Raw genomic sequence first — 17207 nt, forward strand, 5'->3', positions numbered from 1 at the left:
TGAACATATGTATACAAGTTTTTGTATAGACAAATACTTTCATTTCTCTTGGGTATATACTGAAGAGTGGAATTGCTGGGTCATACGGTAACTCTGTGTTTAACCTTTTGAGGAATTGCTGGACTGTTTTTCAAAGTGGCCACACCATTTTACATTCCTACCAGCAATGTATGAGGTTTCTAATTTCTCCCCATCCTTGCCAACACTTGTTATTGTCTCTTTTATTCTAGCCATCCTAATTGGTGTGAAGTGGTATCTTGTGATTTTGATTTGCATTTCCCTAATGGCCAGTGATAGCTTATTGGCCATCTGCATATCTTTGGAGTAATCTATCAGATTCTGATTTTAAAAATCTAAGATTTCAATGTACCCAGCATACTAGTTCTATATGTGACCTTTCTCTAAATCTTGGGTCAAAATTGCATAATCTAAGTCTGTTCCTTTCACACATAATTCTTATTAGTGTAATTACCTAGATGGAGTGAACATTTAGTAAATCAAGTTGGCATTGTAACTATAGACAGAGGCATCATATTTGCTTGTCTAGTGTGTTAAGCACTTCATTTCATTCTTATTTGATAAATTTAAATCAAGTGTTCTCTAGAGTACTAAGGTAATTGATTTTGTTTGTTCAAGACTGTAGACACGGTATAACACAATTATAAGATATCTAGGTGGCGTATTTGTAAAAATAAGCTTTTTAAGTAGTTCTATATCTCTTTTACTTCTCAATCAGGTCATCTCGATGCACTCCTGAGGGGCTTGGTTCTGGGAAAACTAGGGAAGGCAGGACATAAGGCAACGTTAGAAGAAGCCCGTCGTCGGTTTAAGGACCATGTGGAAGGGAAACAGATTCTCTCCGCTGATTTGAGGAGTCCGGTAGGTTTTCATAATAAAGTACCTTGATTTCTAGGTGACTTCATCATTCTGTGTAGTGTGGAATGTATTTAATAGTAACCAAAAATGACCTACGTATTGACTCACAAATCATGTCTGATTCTTTTCTTTATTTTTTTCCTTTATTTATTTATTTTTTCTTATTTTTTTTTACTTTTTGGCTGTGTTGAGTCTTACTTGCGGCATACGGGATCTTCACTGAGGCACACAGTCTCTTCATTGCAGCACTCAGGCTTCTCTCTAGTTGTGGCATGTGGGTTTTCTCTCTCTAGTTGTGGCACAGGGGCTCCAGAACACGTGGGCTCTAGTTTGCAGCAGACTGGCTCCTTCGTTGATGCACGCGAGCTCAGTAGTTGTGGCACACAGGCATCTAACCTGCGTCTCCTGCATTGCAAGGTGGATTCTTTACCACTGGACCACCAGGGAAGTCCCCTGATTCTTTTATTGTTTTAAGATATTTTATTACAATTTTTTTTTTTTTTTTTTTTGGCTTTACATGGGCTTTCTCTAGCTGCGGCGAGCTGGGATTACTCTTTGTTATGGTGCGCGGGCTTCTCATTGTGGTGGCTTCTCTTGTTGCGGAGCATGGGCTCTAGGCGCACAGGCTTAGTAGTTGTGGTGCATGGGCTCAGTAGTTGTGACTCGTGGGCTCTAGAGCATAGGCTCAGTAGTTGTGGTGCACAGGCTTAGTTGCTCTGCAGCATGTGGGATCTTCCCAGACCAGGGATCGAACTCATGTCCCCTCCGTTGGCAGGCAGATTCTTAACCACTGTGACCAGGGAAGTCCCTCCTGATTCTTTAAATATACACCACTTATGAGGTCTGTAGGCAGCTTCTCATTGATGTGAAGCTTCTCAGTCTGCACTAGGGTACTGAAAGGTGATTGACTGTCCGTGCACATTCTCCTGAAAGACTGATGTGTTCTGCTGTTACTTACTACCTGCCATCTACCTTTCTGGTTGTTCATGTGGGCTCTTAGATCCTTGCCACAATTTGTATTAATATGTAATATCCACACAATTTTTTTTGACTTGCTTTCTGTCTTTTCTTAACGTTAGAATATTTGGAACAAGATACATTTAATCAGATGCCTTCTTTTTTGTTCCTGTATTCTCTTGTAGGTCTATCTGACTGTTTTGAAGCATGGTGATGGCACTACCTTAGACATTATGCTGAAGGTGAGTAAATTTAGAAAGGGCTCCCACTTTCTGCTTTTTAAGTTGAATTGACATAGAGTATGAGCTTGAGCGGTTAAAAAAAAGTCCTGGCAAAAGAAATACATGCTGATATGCATACTGTAGACATGCAAATATTAGGAAACTGTGAGAGAAATATATAATATCTGTTTATCTGTACTACCAATACAAGTGCCAAAAGTCATCTAATTTTTTCACTTTTTTTTTTACTCACGAATTTATGCATCTTAAATCTTAATACCGAAATGTTAATTTTGATTAAAAAGTCAAGTTCTTAAAACTTTTCCCATCAATGCAAATTTACTTGGGGTTCTGCCCATTTTATACAAAAGGTTTGTTTCTGTGCTTAGAAAAGGGATAGATGATTAGGTGTCTCAAGGGTTTGGTCTATGCCAGTGCCTCTTATGAATGGACAGGAAATTAATTCACTTGCTTTCACAGCCTCTGTAGTCCCAGGGTGGTTGGCATATAATTAAACTCCGACTTAGAAAAATATAGGTAAAACTTTCCATGTCCTTATAATGGCAGTGATCTGTTTGAAAGTCCTAATGCTGTGGAACAAGTGCTATCTCCAGTCCTTGTCCATGCAGTTATTAGTCTAAGAAATAACTTGACAATCTGGTTGCATTAGAGGTGGAGAGAGCTGATTCTACTTATTACCATTAAATAAAATGTGCAAAATGTGCCTAAATACCCAAATCATCTATCAGACCCATTCATTAAATGATCTGCACTTAGGGAGACAAACAGGATAGGAATGGGATGTGCTTTAATACTTCTACCCTTAATCAGAATACTTTTCTTATCCCAAGTGGATCAGAATTGCAAATCTAATTTCTAGTATTTTAGTTCTAAACAAATCCTATTTAAATGATTAGAATGTTTTAAAAAATATGTATTATAAACTTTATTTAAGAAACTACATCTCAAACTGTATTGCTTTAACTACCTATCTTGTATAAGGATTTCCTTTCTAATAACATAAAAAAATATACTTCGGGTTTACCTTTCAACTAAATGACATTAAGGTCCCTTCTCATTCTTAATATTCTGTGAACCTATGCACTATAAATCATGTATTTCTTTGCATATGAAATGAAGTACTTGGTATTTTTTGTCTATTCCATAAAGGTGTGGGAAAAATAGGGGTTCCGAAATTTTCATGAGAGGTACTGAGACATTTTCATGTCATGGCATATTTTTAACAATTTATACTAGTATGTTTATTTAATAAATGTTTGCATCTAACACAAGGGAGCTCACAGTGATTCAGCTTTACTATGGAAAGCTCTAATGAAGGCAGAGTCAGGGTTCTTCAAGAAACCAGTCAGGGGAGGTTGCAGAGGGATGGATTGGGAGTTTGAGATTAGCAAATGCAAACTATTATTATGTATGTATAACTGAATCACTTGCTGTACATCAGAAACTAGCACAACAATGTAAATCAACTATACTTCAGTAAAATAAATTTAAAAAAAAGAAAGAAACCAGTTGATGAGAGATGAGGAAGACAGTTTTCTGTTGGTAATTTAGGAATAATGAAGCAGGATAAATAACTTTAATTCAAAGTGTATTTGAAATGTGGTGTTATGATGCCATCTAGTGGACTCCTGTAACAGGTTCTCCAGGGGGTGGGGTGGGGAATGCTTCCTAAAAGCCAGAGTTCAGACCTTGAGTATTAGAGCTGAAAAGGACCTTAGAAATCATCTGTCCACCCCACTCATTTTACAGATGGGGAAACTGAGACCCGGAGAGGTTAAGGACTTAGTCAAGATCACACAGCTAGTTAGAGGCAAAACTGGGACTAGAACCCAGGTCTTCTGACCTCCTATCTATTTTACTACACTGCTGCTCAAAAGAGTCCAAAGGAAAGGAAGAGGAAACTGGGAGCTGTGATGGGGTCTCCAGACACTGGTCAGTGTTAAATCTTCAGAGGGGAAAAAAGGTCAAGAGAGTCTATAAATTAAGTTGTCCTAGAGAAGTATCTCATATACATTTGTAGTTCTAATTTTAAAAAATATATAATAATATTTTGTTTCTAATTATGAAAAAAGATTTTGGTATACTCACTATGGAAGATTTAGAGACTAGAAAAGTATAAAGAAGAAAACAGAACTTACCTGTAATTTTTAAAACATGACAAATATAGCATGTATAATATGATCTTATTCCTGATTTGTTTTTTCTTTATGCTTTTCTGTTTTCTTAATATTCTTCATTCAGCATGTGCTGCTTTTGCAGTTAAAAAATGTGATGATCCCACTGATCAGAGACCATTATTATTGTTAATATTTTGATATGTTTTCAAGTGTTTTTTCCCCTTCACATTAACTTTTTAAAAATTTAGAATCATTTTGCTTTGTCTCTCTTCTTTCATTTAATATATCAAGAGCATGTTTATGTCATCAGACATTCTTAAAATATTACTTTCAATAATGCATCTTATATTTTTCACTATTGTAAATAGTGAAAAATATTATAAATTGAAGTGGTATTAGTAATTATTATTTTGCTCATCTAACGTAGAACATTAGTCAGACATCAATGAGTAAAGAATTTGGTCATGACAGGTTGACCCCTTAGATCTTGATGTTGAACTGCTTAGAACTGATGACAAGCTATTCATACAGTAAGCACTTGCACCTAGTGTCTTACTATAGGGGCACACGACAAATTTAGTGCCCAAACATCTTGAAAAATATTCTTTTGTTAATTTCATATCCTGCAGTCTTAGCCAATGAGAATGTAGAGCAAAAGTTTCACCTTAATGGGGGAGAAGTTAATTATCTCTATCTGTATTTTTTCACTATAGCTTCACAAACAAGCAGATATGCAGGAAGAGAAAAACCGGATTGAAAGAGTCCTTGGGGCTACTCTTTCACCTGAATTGATTCAAAAAGTCCTCACGTTTGCACTTTCAGTAAGTTACCATGAAAACTGCTTTTAGAGGGAATTGTTACCCACTGATCTGTAGCAAGTGTCCTTGATTCAGTATTCTCTGCCTTAACCCTAGACTAAAGGCTCCCTCATTCTTGGAGGACTGGAATAAGCTTTTGTTACTAATCACTGTATCTCCCTCTAGTGGTGAGAATCAGAATAGTTGGGAGAGGAAATAAACTGGAAAGCTGACACATCCCTGTGCCTACTTTCTGTCTCTTCCTTTCTTTACCCTAGAGCAGGTATCTATTGAGCAGCCTGTTTGTACCCATCCCAGTGCTTCATTCTCAATTTGGCTGATCTTTAGGTTAAACATTCTCCTCTTTGTTAGAAGCTTCTGGTGCAAGTTATTCCTAAAACAATAAGTGTCTTCAGGGGGATTACTTGGGTATACCTCAACAGCATTTGCCCTTTCTGGCAGCAGATGATGTTCTGGATATGGTAGACTTTTAGTTCTCTTCTTTTTTTTAGGAAGAGGTACGTCCACAGGACACTGTATCAGTAATTGGTGGAGTGGCTGGAGGCAGTAAGCATGGAAGGAAGGCTGCTTGGAAATTCATAAAAGACAACTGGGAAGAACTTTATAATCGATACCAGGGAGGATTCTTAATATCTAGACTAATAAAGGTAGGTGAAAATTTTTGAGTAGCTTGCTTATCATGGGTATTATTGAGAAACATCCATGATTCACTAGACCCATAGATTATGGCCTTTGCCTTTTAAGAGTTTCCTTAAGTAGTTATTAGCTTTACTAAAGAGTTTCTCCATAACCCATCCTGTACCCTCTAGAATAAACTGAAGTTGGGAAAGAATGGAATGATTTGTTTTTATGGTAAATGGAAGTTTGTTCCTAAACTCTTAGTTGTTCTTACTATTTATAAACCATTTTTTTTTCAGCTATCAGTTGAGGGATTTGCAGTTGATAAAATGGCTGGAGAAGTTAAGGTAAGGAAAGGACTGTTTACTTTTCACTTTTCAATCCAGTAAGTAAAAACACTAACCCAATTGTAATGATAGAGTGTTGGGGTAATGTTGTACTTTAGGGTCTCCATGTTCTTGCTTGGAGAAAGACAGGTTAGGTTGTATCTTTAATGCTTGAAGAATTTAGAGTTGGAATCATCTTTGGGGCATTGAAGCGTGGTTGAAAGAATGTGGAACTTGACATCAGTCGACCTGGGTATAAATAATCTGTGCTCTGCCCCTTGTTAGCTGTGTAACTTCAAACAAGTTTTTTAACCTCTGTGAGCCCGGCTCCTCATCCATAAGATGAGGTGTTAAGATTGTCATTTAGATTAAGTAACACAGGGGGCCTGGAACATAGTAGGTCCTTGATATTAGTTCTTTTTCCTTTTCTAAAACCTTCACAGGTCTTTTGTAGGCACAATGAGACAAGATGACTATGTAGGGACTCTCCTCTTAGCTCTTAGAAAGACTGATAATCAGTTTAGTGGCAGAGTTCAGCGTTTGGAGGACAAATCTACACTGATTAGGAAAATCTTAACTGTAAGCCTTTCATTGCATTTAATTGCAAAGTATTTCTTAAGTGTCACTTCCACCTTCATTCTTGAAAGCAAGGGGGTTATCAGGTGTGAATTTGGAAATTCTGAGAGCTATAATGTTTGATTCACTTTATGATCCATTGTTAGAAATAAGATTCATTTAGTTTACATTGCGTATTGTATTGTGTTAATAATTACTTTATTGTAAAGGTAATAAATACTCTGAAGGAGAAATATGTATAATTAGTTTGAGGGGAGGGCACTGGTTAAGCTAAGCCTGGTAAAGTAGGTAGAGGCCAGACCGAGGAGGGCCTTGTAGGCCATATTAAGCTTTTCCTAAGAATGGGAAGCCCTTGAATGGCTTACAGACCAGATCAAGTCACTCCTTTGTTTATATGATAAAAATTTCACTCTGGCCGCAGTGTGGAGAATGCATAATTTGGAAAGGAGAAGAGAAGATGTCGGGAAGCTAACTCTCCAAGCAAAAATGATTTAGTAGCTTGGAGAAGATGGAGTAAGAAAGAAATTCAGGGGCTTGATTTTGTTAATCTTTAATTCAACCAGTATTTACTGAGTGGCTTCTCTGTGTTGTGAACGTATCTGGGGAGGAAGAACGAAGAGTCAAGGATAATTCCCAGGTTTCTGGTATGTAAATAGTGGTGCTGCTTCTCAAAGTGAAATGAGAGGAAGTCTTGTATCTTACTCAGGCCCTAAGAACCCAACTGTGATAGGAGCCTTGGAGCAGGAGCCATTGTCATCCATGTAAATAAAGTTTGATTTCTAAAAGGTCTAGACTTAATCTGATGAATTAGTCATTCTCTCTTGTATACCTGTGGTGATGACTAGCTCAAAGGAAAGACCCGTGTCCTTTTGCTAGTTGGTATTTTCTATGGAACCAGGTGTACTTCATTAGAAAATGATTTATTCAGCGTTTAATCAATAAGCATTGTGATAATTACAAGAAACTGAAGTAGTTTTACTGTGTGAAAAATGCGAGTCTATAAAATTTTAAATTATTAGGATATAGAAGCAATTTAAGCTTCTTAATTTTATCAACCCTTACAAATTAATCTTTATTTGAAGCAGCCAAAATGTGTTGAGTCCTTAACTACTCTGTGCCAAGTATTATGCTGTTTATATGGGTTGTCTCTTTAATCTTCTGGAGTAAATATTTTCTCATAGATGAGAAAACATACTTAGAGCAGTTAATTTACTCAGTCACAGGATAGTACATGATGGAGCCTAGATCAAGTCCCAAGTCTGATTCCAAAACCTAGACTTCAAGTAGGTTTTTTAACCCCTGTGAGCCAGTTTCATCTGTAAAATGAAGTGATAAGATTGTCATTTACATGAAGTAACTAACACAGGGGGCCTGGAACAGAGTAAGTCCTTGATACCAGTTCTTTTTTACTTTCTTTTGCTGGTTGGACAATGAACTTAAAAGAAAGGCCGAAGGTTCTGTCTCTTAACTGTTAACTTTTGATTAGGTTGTAAGCATATAATATATTTGGAGGAGAATTCCTGTAGGCAGGTACAAGGAGCTGCTTGTTTTCTTTTAGCCTGGAGGTGGCAGTGGTAAATTTTCATGAGTGAAGCTTATGAACCCTTTATAGGCAGTGGGTATTTTTTCAGAGCCTGTGATATTAGCTTCTTACTATTGCTGGTAATGATCCTACATTCTGGGTTGTTTTATACCAGGCTTTCTTCGAGAGTCACCCAGCTCCTTCAGCTGAGCGTACCATCCAGCAGTGTTGTGAAAATATCCTGCTGAATGCTGCTTGGCTAAAGCGTGATGCTGAGAGCATCCACCAGTACCTCCTTCAGCGAAAGGCCTCACCACCCACAGCATGAACCCGGAGCATGCCGCCACTGCGGTTCTGCTGCTTCATGCAGGGATAAGGTGGAGCGACCGAACAGCTGATTCATATGCCAAGAATTTGGAGTCTTCTTTCAAGCCAGTGGGGGTTGGACATTGAATGTAGTTAACTGGTTCCTGCTCACACTCCAGAATTAAATTCTATTGAAAAAGGAAAATCAGCAATTCAGCAAAAAAAATAAAAAATAAAAAAAATGTAAATATGATAGTAATAAAATAGAGCATAACGAAACTGTGAAACTTCCTGAAGCCTTGTCAGTGGTTAAAAGTATTTAACACTCTCCTGTTAATGACAGATGTTCTGTTTTTATAACCTACCAAAAGGAAACTAGAGGCTTCTGGGTAAAGAGGATTTTTGTGAAATGGGTTCTACAAGCAGCCTACAAACCAAGGGTAGTGTCCATTGCTGGGGATGTTAAACATGAAAGGCTGATAGCTGGTATACATAGAGTCTGTGCATAATTTCAAGTGGGTTTTTTTTTTTTTTTTTTTGGCATGGGGACTGATCAGGAAGATATATTTTCCTGCATAACTCAATCTGAACCAAGGATTGTAGTTTTCCTCCTTGCTTTCCCTTCTGTGTGACCCCTTGGCAAAAAAAAAAAAAAAAAAAAGTTTAAAAAAAAAACCTATCCTGGTCTGGGTTTTTTCCTCCCCTAGTTCCATCCCCAACCCACCACCCCGGTGTCCTTCTTAGAGATAAAGAAATAATAAGGAAACATCTTTTATAGCCACATTAAATAAGAGAAACTGATATACATTATTTTTTTCTTTCTTTTTTAAGATGACTTTTAAGAACCCTGAAATGCATATAGGTGAGACAATAGAAATGAAAGGTTTTCATCCAGGCCTTTCTGAAGGAGTTACTCTGCTGAAAATGGTCTTAGTTGTCTGACAGGCCAACTGTTGAATCTCTTTATGACAGTATCAACACTGGCTTCTTCTGGTTCATTTTGGGCATGTAAGAAGTCATTGGTAACTGCTGCAGGGCCTATATATTAGTGGTAACTGGTTTTAAAAACAACAAAGACTATAAGCCTGTGTGTGCCACTCTGCTTCCACAGTGTATCCTACTAACAAGCCTCACCAACCTAATCCAGTACATTTTAAGTCTAAATCTCATTCCTTTCCTCTTTCCCTACCTTTTTTCTTTTCTTTTTCTTAAAAAAAAATATTTTTGTGTGTTATTAACAGGAATTCATATTTGGTGTGGCTTAACTGTATTTCAGAAGGTCATCAGATTGTGAGACTGCTTCCTTGAAACATTTTTGTGCTATTGTTTTAAAAAAAATAATTAAAAAACAGTTGGCGTTAATAAAAATGTCAATGTGAAATTGATGTCCTGATGTCCTTTATTCTCTCTGATAAGCAACTAAAACCTTTCCTATCATTCAGTAGGATTATGAGAAGTTTTACTACCATAGGATTTTTCTGAGTCTAAGAAAATCCAGTTGCTGAATTCCTAATGAAGAGTACCTAACCAGAAAAATCTTAAGATTCCTCCTAAATTAGTTCTGGGTTAACTCAAAAGTCTCTTATAGTCAGCATTCAGGAGTCAACTTGAGCCTGCCAGTTCCCATTTATTGAGGCTTCCTTTTATCTAGGCATGTGCCACCGGCAAAGCAGGGTCATCAAAAAGACTGAAAGAAATTCTGCTTTAATTAAAGAACTCACAGTCAAATTCTGGAAAGAAGTTATTTTAGTTTCAGCATACATGCAAGTTTTGTGTATACTGGTTTAGCAGTTTGAATATGTTGGGGAAGAGGTTGCGCTAGGTATCTTCCGCTTCCTCTTTAGAACTGCTTTTCATCCTGCTCTGCGTCCCAGGAGGTATTGACCCCCATGGACTGCATTAACAGGCTCCTTTGCCCTCTGACTTCAGGTTGTGTTGATCCAATTAGTAACACCCTCAGAAGATCAAAAGGCTGAGGAATGGATATTTAGAAGCTAGGGTGTTTATTCCCCTGGCTTCTAAATTGCCAGGTCACATAGGTTGTCTGAGTCCCTCTACGAAGGACTGCGACTCCTATCAGGCAGCCTCTCTAGCTTCTAGCTCCTTCTCTTTGGCCCTTCAGATCTAGGGATAGAAAGGACCACTCATTTACTAGCTCTGGATAACTCCATTATTCCCTGTTGGTTTCTCTGAACTCTGCCCATGTCTTTGTAAACAGTCCCTTTATTAAACCTTTCTCAAATTACCCAGTTTTAGTGTATTCTGTTTTCTACTAATATCTTGATTGATCTGGGCACCACAGTCCTGATGCTTTGTGTCTCTAGAGGTCTTAGTCCGACATTTTGCATGTCAGATATTTTTGTTTTGTTTGGCCACACCACAAGGCTTGCAGGATCTTAGTTCCCCGACCAGGGATTGAACCTGCACCCTGGGCAATGAAAGTGCATTAACCACTGGACCGGCGGGGAATTCCCTGTCAGATGTTTTAATTTGTCTTCCAAATAGCTCCCTATCCTAGGTAGTATATTCATCTTACAGACGAGAAAGCAGGCACCGAAAAATTAGGCAAAGTAGTTAAACAGCAAATAACTCTCAGTACTAGTGATCAACGCAAGCTTGCCAGTCTGCAAAAACCTGTGTTCTCCCAGCTGTTAGGTCTCCACAATTAGAAGAACATACAGTCACACTGGACCCAGGCAATAGCTTTAAAGATATTCAGTCATTGTCCTTTTCCCTAATATTCTTCGGTTAAAATTTTTAGTGGAAATCAGAAGGTTGGAAAGAAAGATGAATGTGTTATTTCCTTACAGAGAATGTTATTTTATATTTTATTAATGGGAAGCAGTAAAGCCTTTTGGGACAGTGGGCAGTTGTGGGTGAATTCTTATCTTGCATTTTCTAAGGATGAATTTCAGGAAGCAAGGAACCCCTTTGAAAAGAATATCTCTGTAGTGTGCAATTTGGGGGGGTAGGAGGGGTTTTATAGCTTTAAATCAAGTTTTCAACTCTATTATCCAAATGAGTCCTGGACTTGGAGCCACATTTGTAGGGTTAGTAATTTTTTTCTCAGCAAGAAAATAAAAAGCTTTGGGTAATAAATTTATAATTTTGAATCTATACTTATGGCATCATTTTTTTTATAAATTTATTTTTATTTTTGGCTGCATTGGGTCTTCATTGCTGCGCATGGGCTTTCTCTAGTTGCAGCGAGCAGAGGCTACTCTTCGTTGCGGTGCGCAGGCTTCTCATTGTGGTGGCTTCTCTTGTTGCAGAGCACAGGCTCTAGGCACACGGGCTTCAGTAGTTGTGGCTTGCGGGCTCTAGAGTGCAGGCTCAGTCATTGTGGTGCATGGGCTTAGTCGCTCCGCAGCATGTGGGATCTTCCCAGACCAGAACTCGTGTCTCCTGCATTGGCAGGCGGATTCTTAACCACTGCACCACCAGGGAAGCCCTACAGCATCATTCTTGACTGAATAATAAAATCAGCTGATGAGAGTTTAATCTCTTCTTACTAAATACTAGTTTTAGGATCTCAGAGTTGTTGTTTTTAATAGGACTCTCTTTTGTGGTCATGGAAAATACCCACCCAAGATGGACCATGCCTTCTTGTACCAACCCGAGTGCAAGCAAAGTGGTTAAGGTGTTTGGTTTCCAATGCAAGACTGAGACAGGAGACCCTGAGGTTAATGAAACATTGGGCCAAACAACTGCTTTCCCTAGGAACCCAAATCAGGTTGCTCTAACAGTACGATTGATGGCAAACTGTGATAGATGGCAGTGTCAGGAAAGTCAATCGGGTTCTTATGGCATTTGTAAAGAACTCTGTTCCTCTGATTTAGTTGCTGATATCTGGCAGCTGTAGCTTTCACTACTGAACTTCTGGTCCGACGCTGGGGTGGAATTAGCAAGAGAAGGAACGTAGCTTACTATCATAATCTGTGCTTTCTCAGGAAGCTGCCAGCAGCTGCCAGCAGACATGTTATACACCAATTAAAATGACAACCAAGAAAGAAATAAAAATTAAATCTTGCCATGGTTTGGCTGATCATACCAGTATGGTCCTCTGAGACATCCGCCTCCTCTCACCCCAAAACAACCTTAACTTTTATCATAAATTTGACAAACTGTACAGGTATATTACATTACACTGCAATTTTAATCCACTCTAATTTATTAGGGGATTGATTATCTACCTTGTATAATATATACTAGTCTTATGGATATACTCTTAATGCTTATTAGACTGACAAAGAAATTAAGAAAACAGTATACTGAATGGCTGATGGTTTAATGGGAGAAGTCTCAAGACAACGTAGAATACAAGATAATGGAGGAGAGGGGAAAAGAAACAGCTTATAAGAAAAAAATACAAAACATTTAAAATATTTGAGATGAATGAGGATGGGTGAGATGATTGTTGCTTTTCTAGTAGGTCAGTTCCTTCGTCTATCAATGGAGCAGTTAAACTCAGGAGAATGTGAAGGGGTGTGGTAGGATGAAGTTAATGCTGTGGCCTTTACAAGTGTAAAGAAGTGTCTCCTCTATTCTTGTAACAATCCTAGAGTACATAGACTCTACTGGATAGACAGCATAACAGAACATGGTTTATAGAAGATCTCTTGGCTACCAAATCTGGTCTCTCCCTGCCCCTGCTGACAATCTTATTTCCTGTAAATGGAAAGTTGTAGACCTGTGTGTCCAAATGCAGTAGCCACTAGCCATATGCACTATTTAAGTTTAAATTAAATAAAAAATAAGTTCCTAAGCTGCGCTAGCCACATTTCAAGTGCCCAGTAGCCACCCATGGCTAGTGGCTACCATACTGGGCAGCACAGATATAGGTCATATCCATCACCAAAGAAAGTTCTATTTGAACTGTTCTATATCTAGTATGTGCAAGTGTATTTTTTGTGTATGGTAGAAAATAATTAGAGTCTGTGGCTTTTCTTTACCAACCTCATTGTAACAATTTGCTATTCATCTGAGAATACTGTATCCACTTAAAATTTTAATTCTGTTCACAAAATGTAATACAGATCCATTTTCCAAATTTTGAAGGGAAAAAAAAAAACCCTAGAAAGTGACTATCCCTTCTTATAAACCCACCTCCCAAAGACAATCATGATTAATAGATAAGTTTGGGGCATATTCTTCCAGCTATGTTTTTGTTGTTGTTGTTTTGCGGTGCGCAGGCCTCTCACAGTTGTGGCCTCTCCCTCTCCCGTTGCGGAGCACAGGCTCCGGACGCGCAGGCTCAGTGCCCATGGCTCACGGGCCCAGCCGCTCGCGGCATGTGGGATCCTCCCAGACCGGGGCACGAATCCGCGTCCCCTGCATCGGCAGGCGGACTCTCAACTACTGCGCCACCAGGGAAGCCCTCTTCCAGCTATGTTTTTATACTTTATGCACTTAATTATTTTTGGTAACAAAGACAGGCTGTGCCCCTTTTGCCTATTCCCCTTTGTAACCAGTGCCACACATCTTCAGTCTTTGCCTTGTGACGCCAAGTGTGCCAGGCTCAGACCTGCGACCCCTGATGTCATGCTTTAAGTCATGGAGCTCATCACCAAAGATGACTTGAGAACAAAGTAACATATGGCAAATGCATACCTTGAGAGCATTTCTTCCTTGTTTAGATTCTTTGGTTCACGACTGTTTTCCAGCCTGACTGCCTGACACTAAGTGCCAGTTTTGCGGAGTGCACATATTTGAGGAATGTGGCTTTAAGCTCTCAGGCTCAGTTAGTTTAAGCCGTTCATGTAATGAATTCGTTCAATGTTCTTTCCTTACTGGAGACGTGAACTGCACTATATTTGGAACTACCATTTGCAACCTTATACGCCACTGCCTGGGTATTTAGCCACAAGTTTTGATCACCGTGAACTGGACTGAGGAAGTTATATGGTGACAGATTTCATAAAGACTGTGCTGAAGAGAGATGTAGCTGGCTTGAAAACCTTCAGGGACTTCAGCTTGCTGCAGCTGTTGAAATGAGGCCATGCGCTCCTCCCACTGGACCCTGCTTACCTGCTTAATGCCTGCCTCGCCAGCTTGAGCGACTGTATTACTTCCACTCCTAGGCTTGCACCATTAATTTGGTAACTATACCTCACTGCTTCCAACAAGTAAAACAAATGTGCCATCCAACTATAAATGACCCAGGTGTGCACCAAACCAAGACCTGAGATGCAAATAGAGTAGCTTTCGTTTTTTATTTTTTAAAAATAATCCTTTATTTTAAAAAAATTTTAATAGATTTTATTAATTTATTTATGGCTGCGTTAGGTCTTCGTTGCTGCACGCGGGCTTTCTCTAGTTGCGGCGAGCGGGGTCGGGGGTGGGGGGGCTACTCTTTGTTGTGGTACGTGGGCTTCTCACTGCAGTGGCTTCTCTAGAGCTGTGCGGGTTTCAGTAGTTGTGACTCGCGGGCTCTAGAGCGCAGGCTCAGTAGCTGTGGTGCACAGGCTTAGTCGCTCTGCGGCATGTGGGATCTTCCTGGACCAGGGCTCAAACCCGTGTCCCCTGCATTGGCAGGTGGATTCTTAACCACTGCGCCACCAGGGAAGCCATGAATAGCTCTTAATGTCCCTGTCATCTGTGATCCACCCTTGACTGCTCCAAAAGGATGCTGGGCAAAGGTTCTCATTGGTATGTGAGCATCACAGAAACAACAGAAGAGGTGAGAACAGCACCAGCCTTTTCTAGTCATTAATAAAGAATACAGTGTCGCTGTGTTCTAACCTTACAACCTGCTATTGGATGTGGGAGGTGTGCATTTTGGTCACTCATCAAAGGATGTTGGTTATTGAAATATCAGAAGAAGCCTGTCAGAAAAGCCCCACAGCACTGGACTTGAAGGCAAGGTTTTGATGCATTAGTTCCATGGCAATGGAATCCAGATAGCAGACTCATTACAAAAACTTTCAGAATGAAAGTATATTATACGAGGCACTGAGACTATAGAATCAATTAAGGCAGATTTGGTTTCTGCCTCATGGAGCTTACAGTCCAGCAGGAACAAGAATTATTGAATGAGTAACGTGAAGTGTGATGAGTCTTTGGAATGGGAAGTGCCGGGGGGTATAAGAGGATATTACTGGGGAGTCCAACATAGCCTCAATGTTCAGGAAAGGCTCCCGTGAAGAAATGGTGTTAAACTGAGACCCAAAAGATGAGTAGTTGCTAGCCAGGCAAAGAGGACAGGGAAAAGTGTCCTATGTGGGAGAAACGGCACATGCAACCCAAGGCCTATGGCTGGAGAGAACCTGACCTACTTAAGGAACTCAAAAGAAACCCAGAATAGCTGGAACAAAGAGAGGTCTTGGGAAGGTAGTGAAAGAGGGATCTGGAGAGGTAGGCAAGGCCCAGACTAGGGAGGGACTTAGGTCACGTTGAAGATTCTAAACTTTAGCTAAATGACAATGGGAAACCATCAGTTTCCTTATCTGTAAAGTGAGAAATAATAATCTCAGAGTTACCAGGAAACAAAATGAGAAGAATGCAAGTGGAAGGTCTTGTAAGTTATAAAGCATGATAGGAATATTACTAACATTATGATAGTAGTAGTAGTAATAAGCAGTGCTGCTTTCTTAAGTAACAGAGGTAACAGTTCAAATCTCCTAAGAGGGAATATGAAATTTTTTTTTTTTTCTTTCTGACCGTGCCATGCAGCTTGCAGGATCTTAGTTCCCGGACCAGGGATCAAACCCGTGCCCCCTCCAGTGGAAGTGAGGAGTCTTAACTACTGGACCACCAGGGAAGTCCCTGAAATAGTCTATAACATATAAAACTCTGACTGAAAGGAACTGATGGAAAGGTCAGAAGTTTATTGCAGTTGAAACTTCCAGTGTGAGGTTCACGAAGCCAGGCACGAGCTGAGCTGTTTGGAGCAGGGTCATGCCATTTATGGCCACATGTATGTCTCAACTCCGCACTGACTCTTCAATGCCACTTCCAGGAAAGATCAGTGTTCTGCCTCATTCTCAAACCCACCAGAGCACAACGGCTGACACATTCTTTCCCCTTCACTTCTTCCAGCCACAGCTGGGGCCCAGCATCTCCTAGGTCAGCTTTTATAGAAGCTGTTCCCAAAACATTACACTCTTCTGAGCTCTTCACGGCAAGATAATTATCCCAGTTAGCACCTGCATTACATTTTAGGAGAAATTCACCTTTCCAAATCTGTGATGTTTTATTCTACAGCGGTTCTGTGAAGTAGGCACAAATGAATCTCACAGAAATGATGCGAAATTGGGGGCCCTCCCCTCCTGTCTGACCGGCACAGATATGCTACCAGGAGAACTTAATGGTTCATTTTAGGCCATTTCCTCTCTGCCTGCAACACATTAAACTTTACCCAAGGACAGAAGGGCAGAGCTTGTGCAGGTGCAGGCATTTGATTTAGGCCCCATTAACCTCTTCCCAGCCCTGGCCAAACAAACCAGACACAATTCTTCCCCAGAGCTCACTACCTACCATAAATGCTCCACATACCACACACCAGAGGTTGCAAACTTGTATTTTGTCTTTGATTTACACAATGCCTTTTAAATCTTTTTGAAAATTTAAATGCCAGCTTTAAAAAATCATGGTATTTCACACAGAAATCCAGATTTCCAGCTTTTCTTTTTTTAAAAAAAATTTTATTGGAGTATAGTTGACTTATAATGTTGTGTTAGTTTCAGGTGTATCTAGGTTTTCTCGAAAAATCGTAAGATCTGACATCAATGTCTGGAGCTGAGTACAGACTTATGACCAGCACACTCTACCACAGTCCCCTCTGACTAGATCCTTTATGAAGGTCCCATGACAGGCCCAGAATATCTGAGTTTGTGCACCCACCCCTGTAC

General features: G+C 39.6%; 1 protein-coding gene across 2 annotated transcripts in view; it reads left to right on the plus strand.

Moving 5' to 3' along the window:
• Nucleotides 1–8648, plus strand: part of NPEPPS (aminopeptidase puromycin sensitive) — a 96235-nt gene extending 87587 nt beyond the window's left edge. For both annotated transcript variants that reach the window (XM_059997559.1, XM_069540081.1), the window contains 6 exons: nucleotides 737–879; nucleotides 2019–2075; nucleotides 4906–5013; nucleotides 5502–5657; nucleotides 5928–5975; nucleotides 8228–8648. In XM_059997559.1, coding sequence (XP_059853542.1) covers nucleotides 737–879; nucleotides 2019–2075; nucleotides 4906–5013; nucleotides 5502–5657; nucleotides 5928–5975; nucleotides 8228–8380 — 665 coding nt within the window. In that variant the 3' untranslated portion in view covers nucleotides 8381–8648. The remainder of the gene's footprint in view (nucleotides 1–736; nucleotides 880–2018; nucleotides 2076–4905; nucleotides 5014–5501; nucleotides 5658–5927; nucleotides 5976–8227) is intronic.
• Nucleotides 8649–17207: the final 8559 nt, after the last annotated feature.

The sequence above is a fragment of the Delphinus delphis genome, chromosome 19, assembly GCF_949987515.2.
Source record: "Delphinus delphis chromosome 19, mDelDel1.2, whole genome shotgun sequence".
NCBI lineage: Eukaryota > Metazoa > Chordata > Mammalia > Artiodactyla > Delphinidae > Delphinus > Delphinus delphis.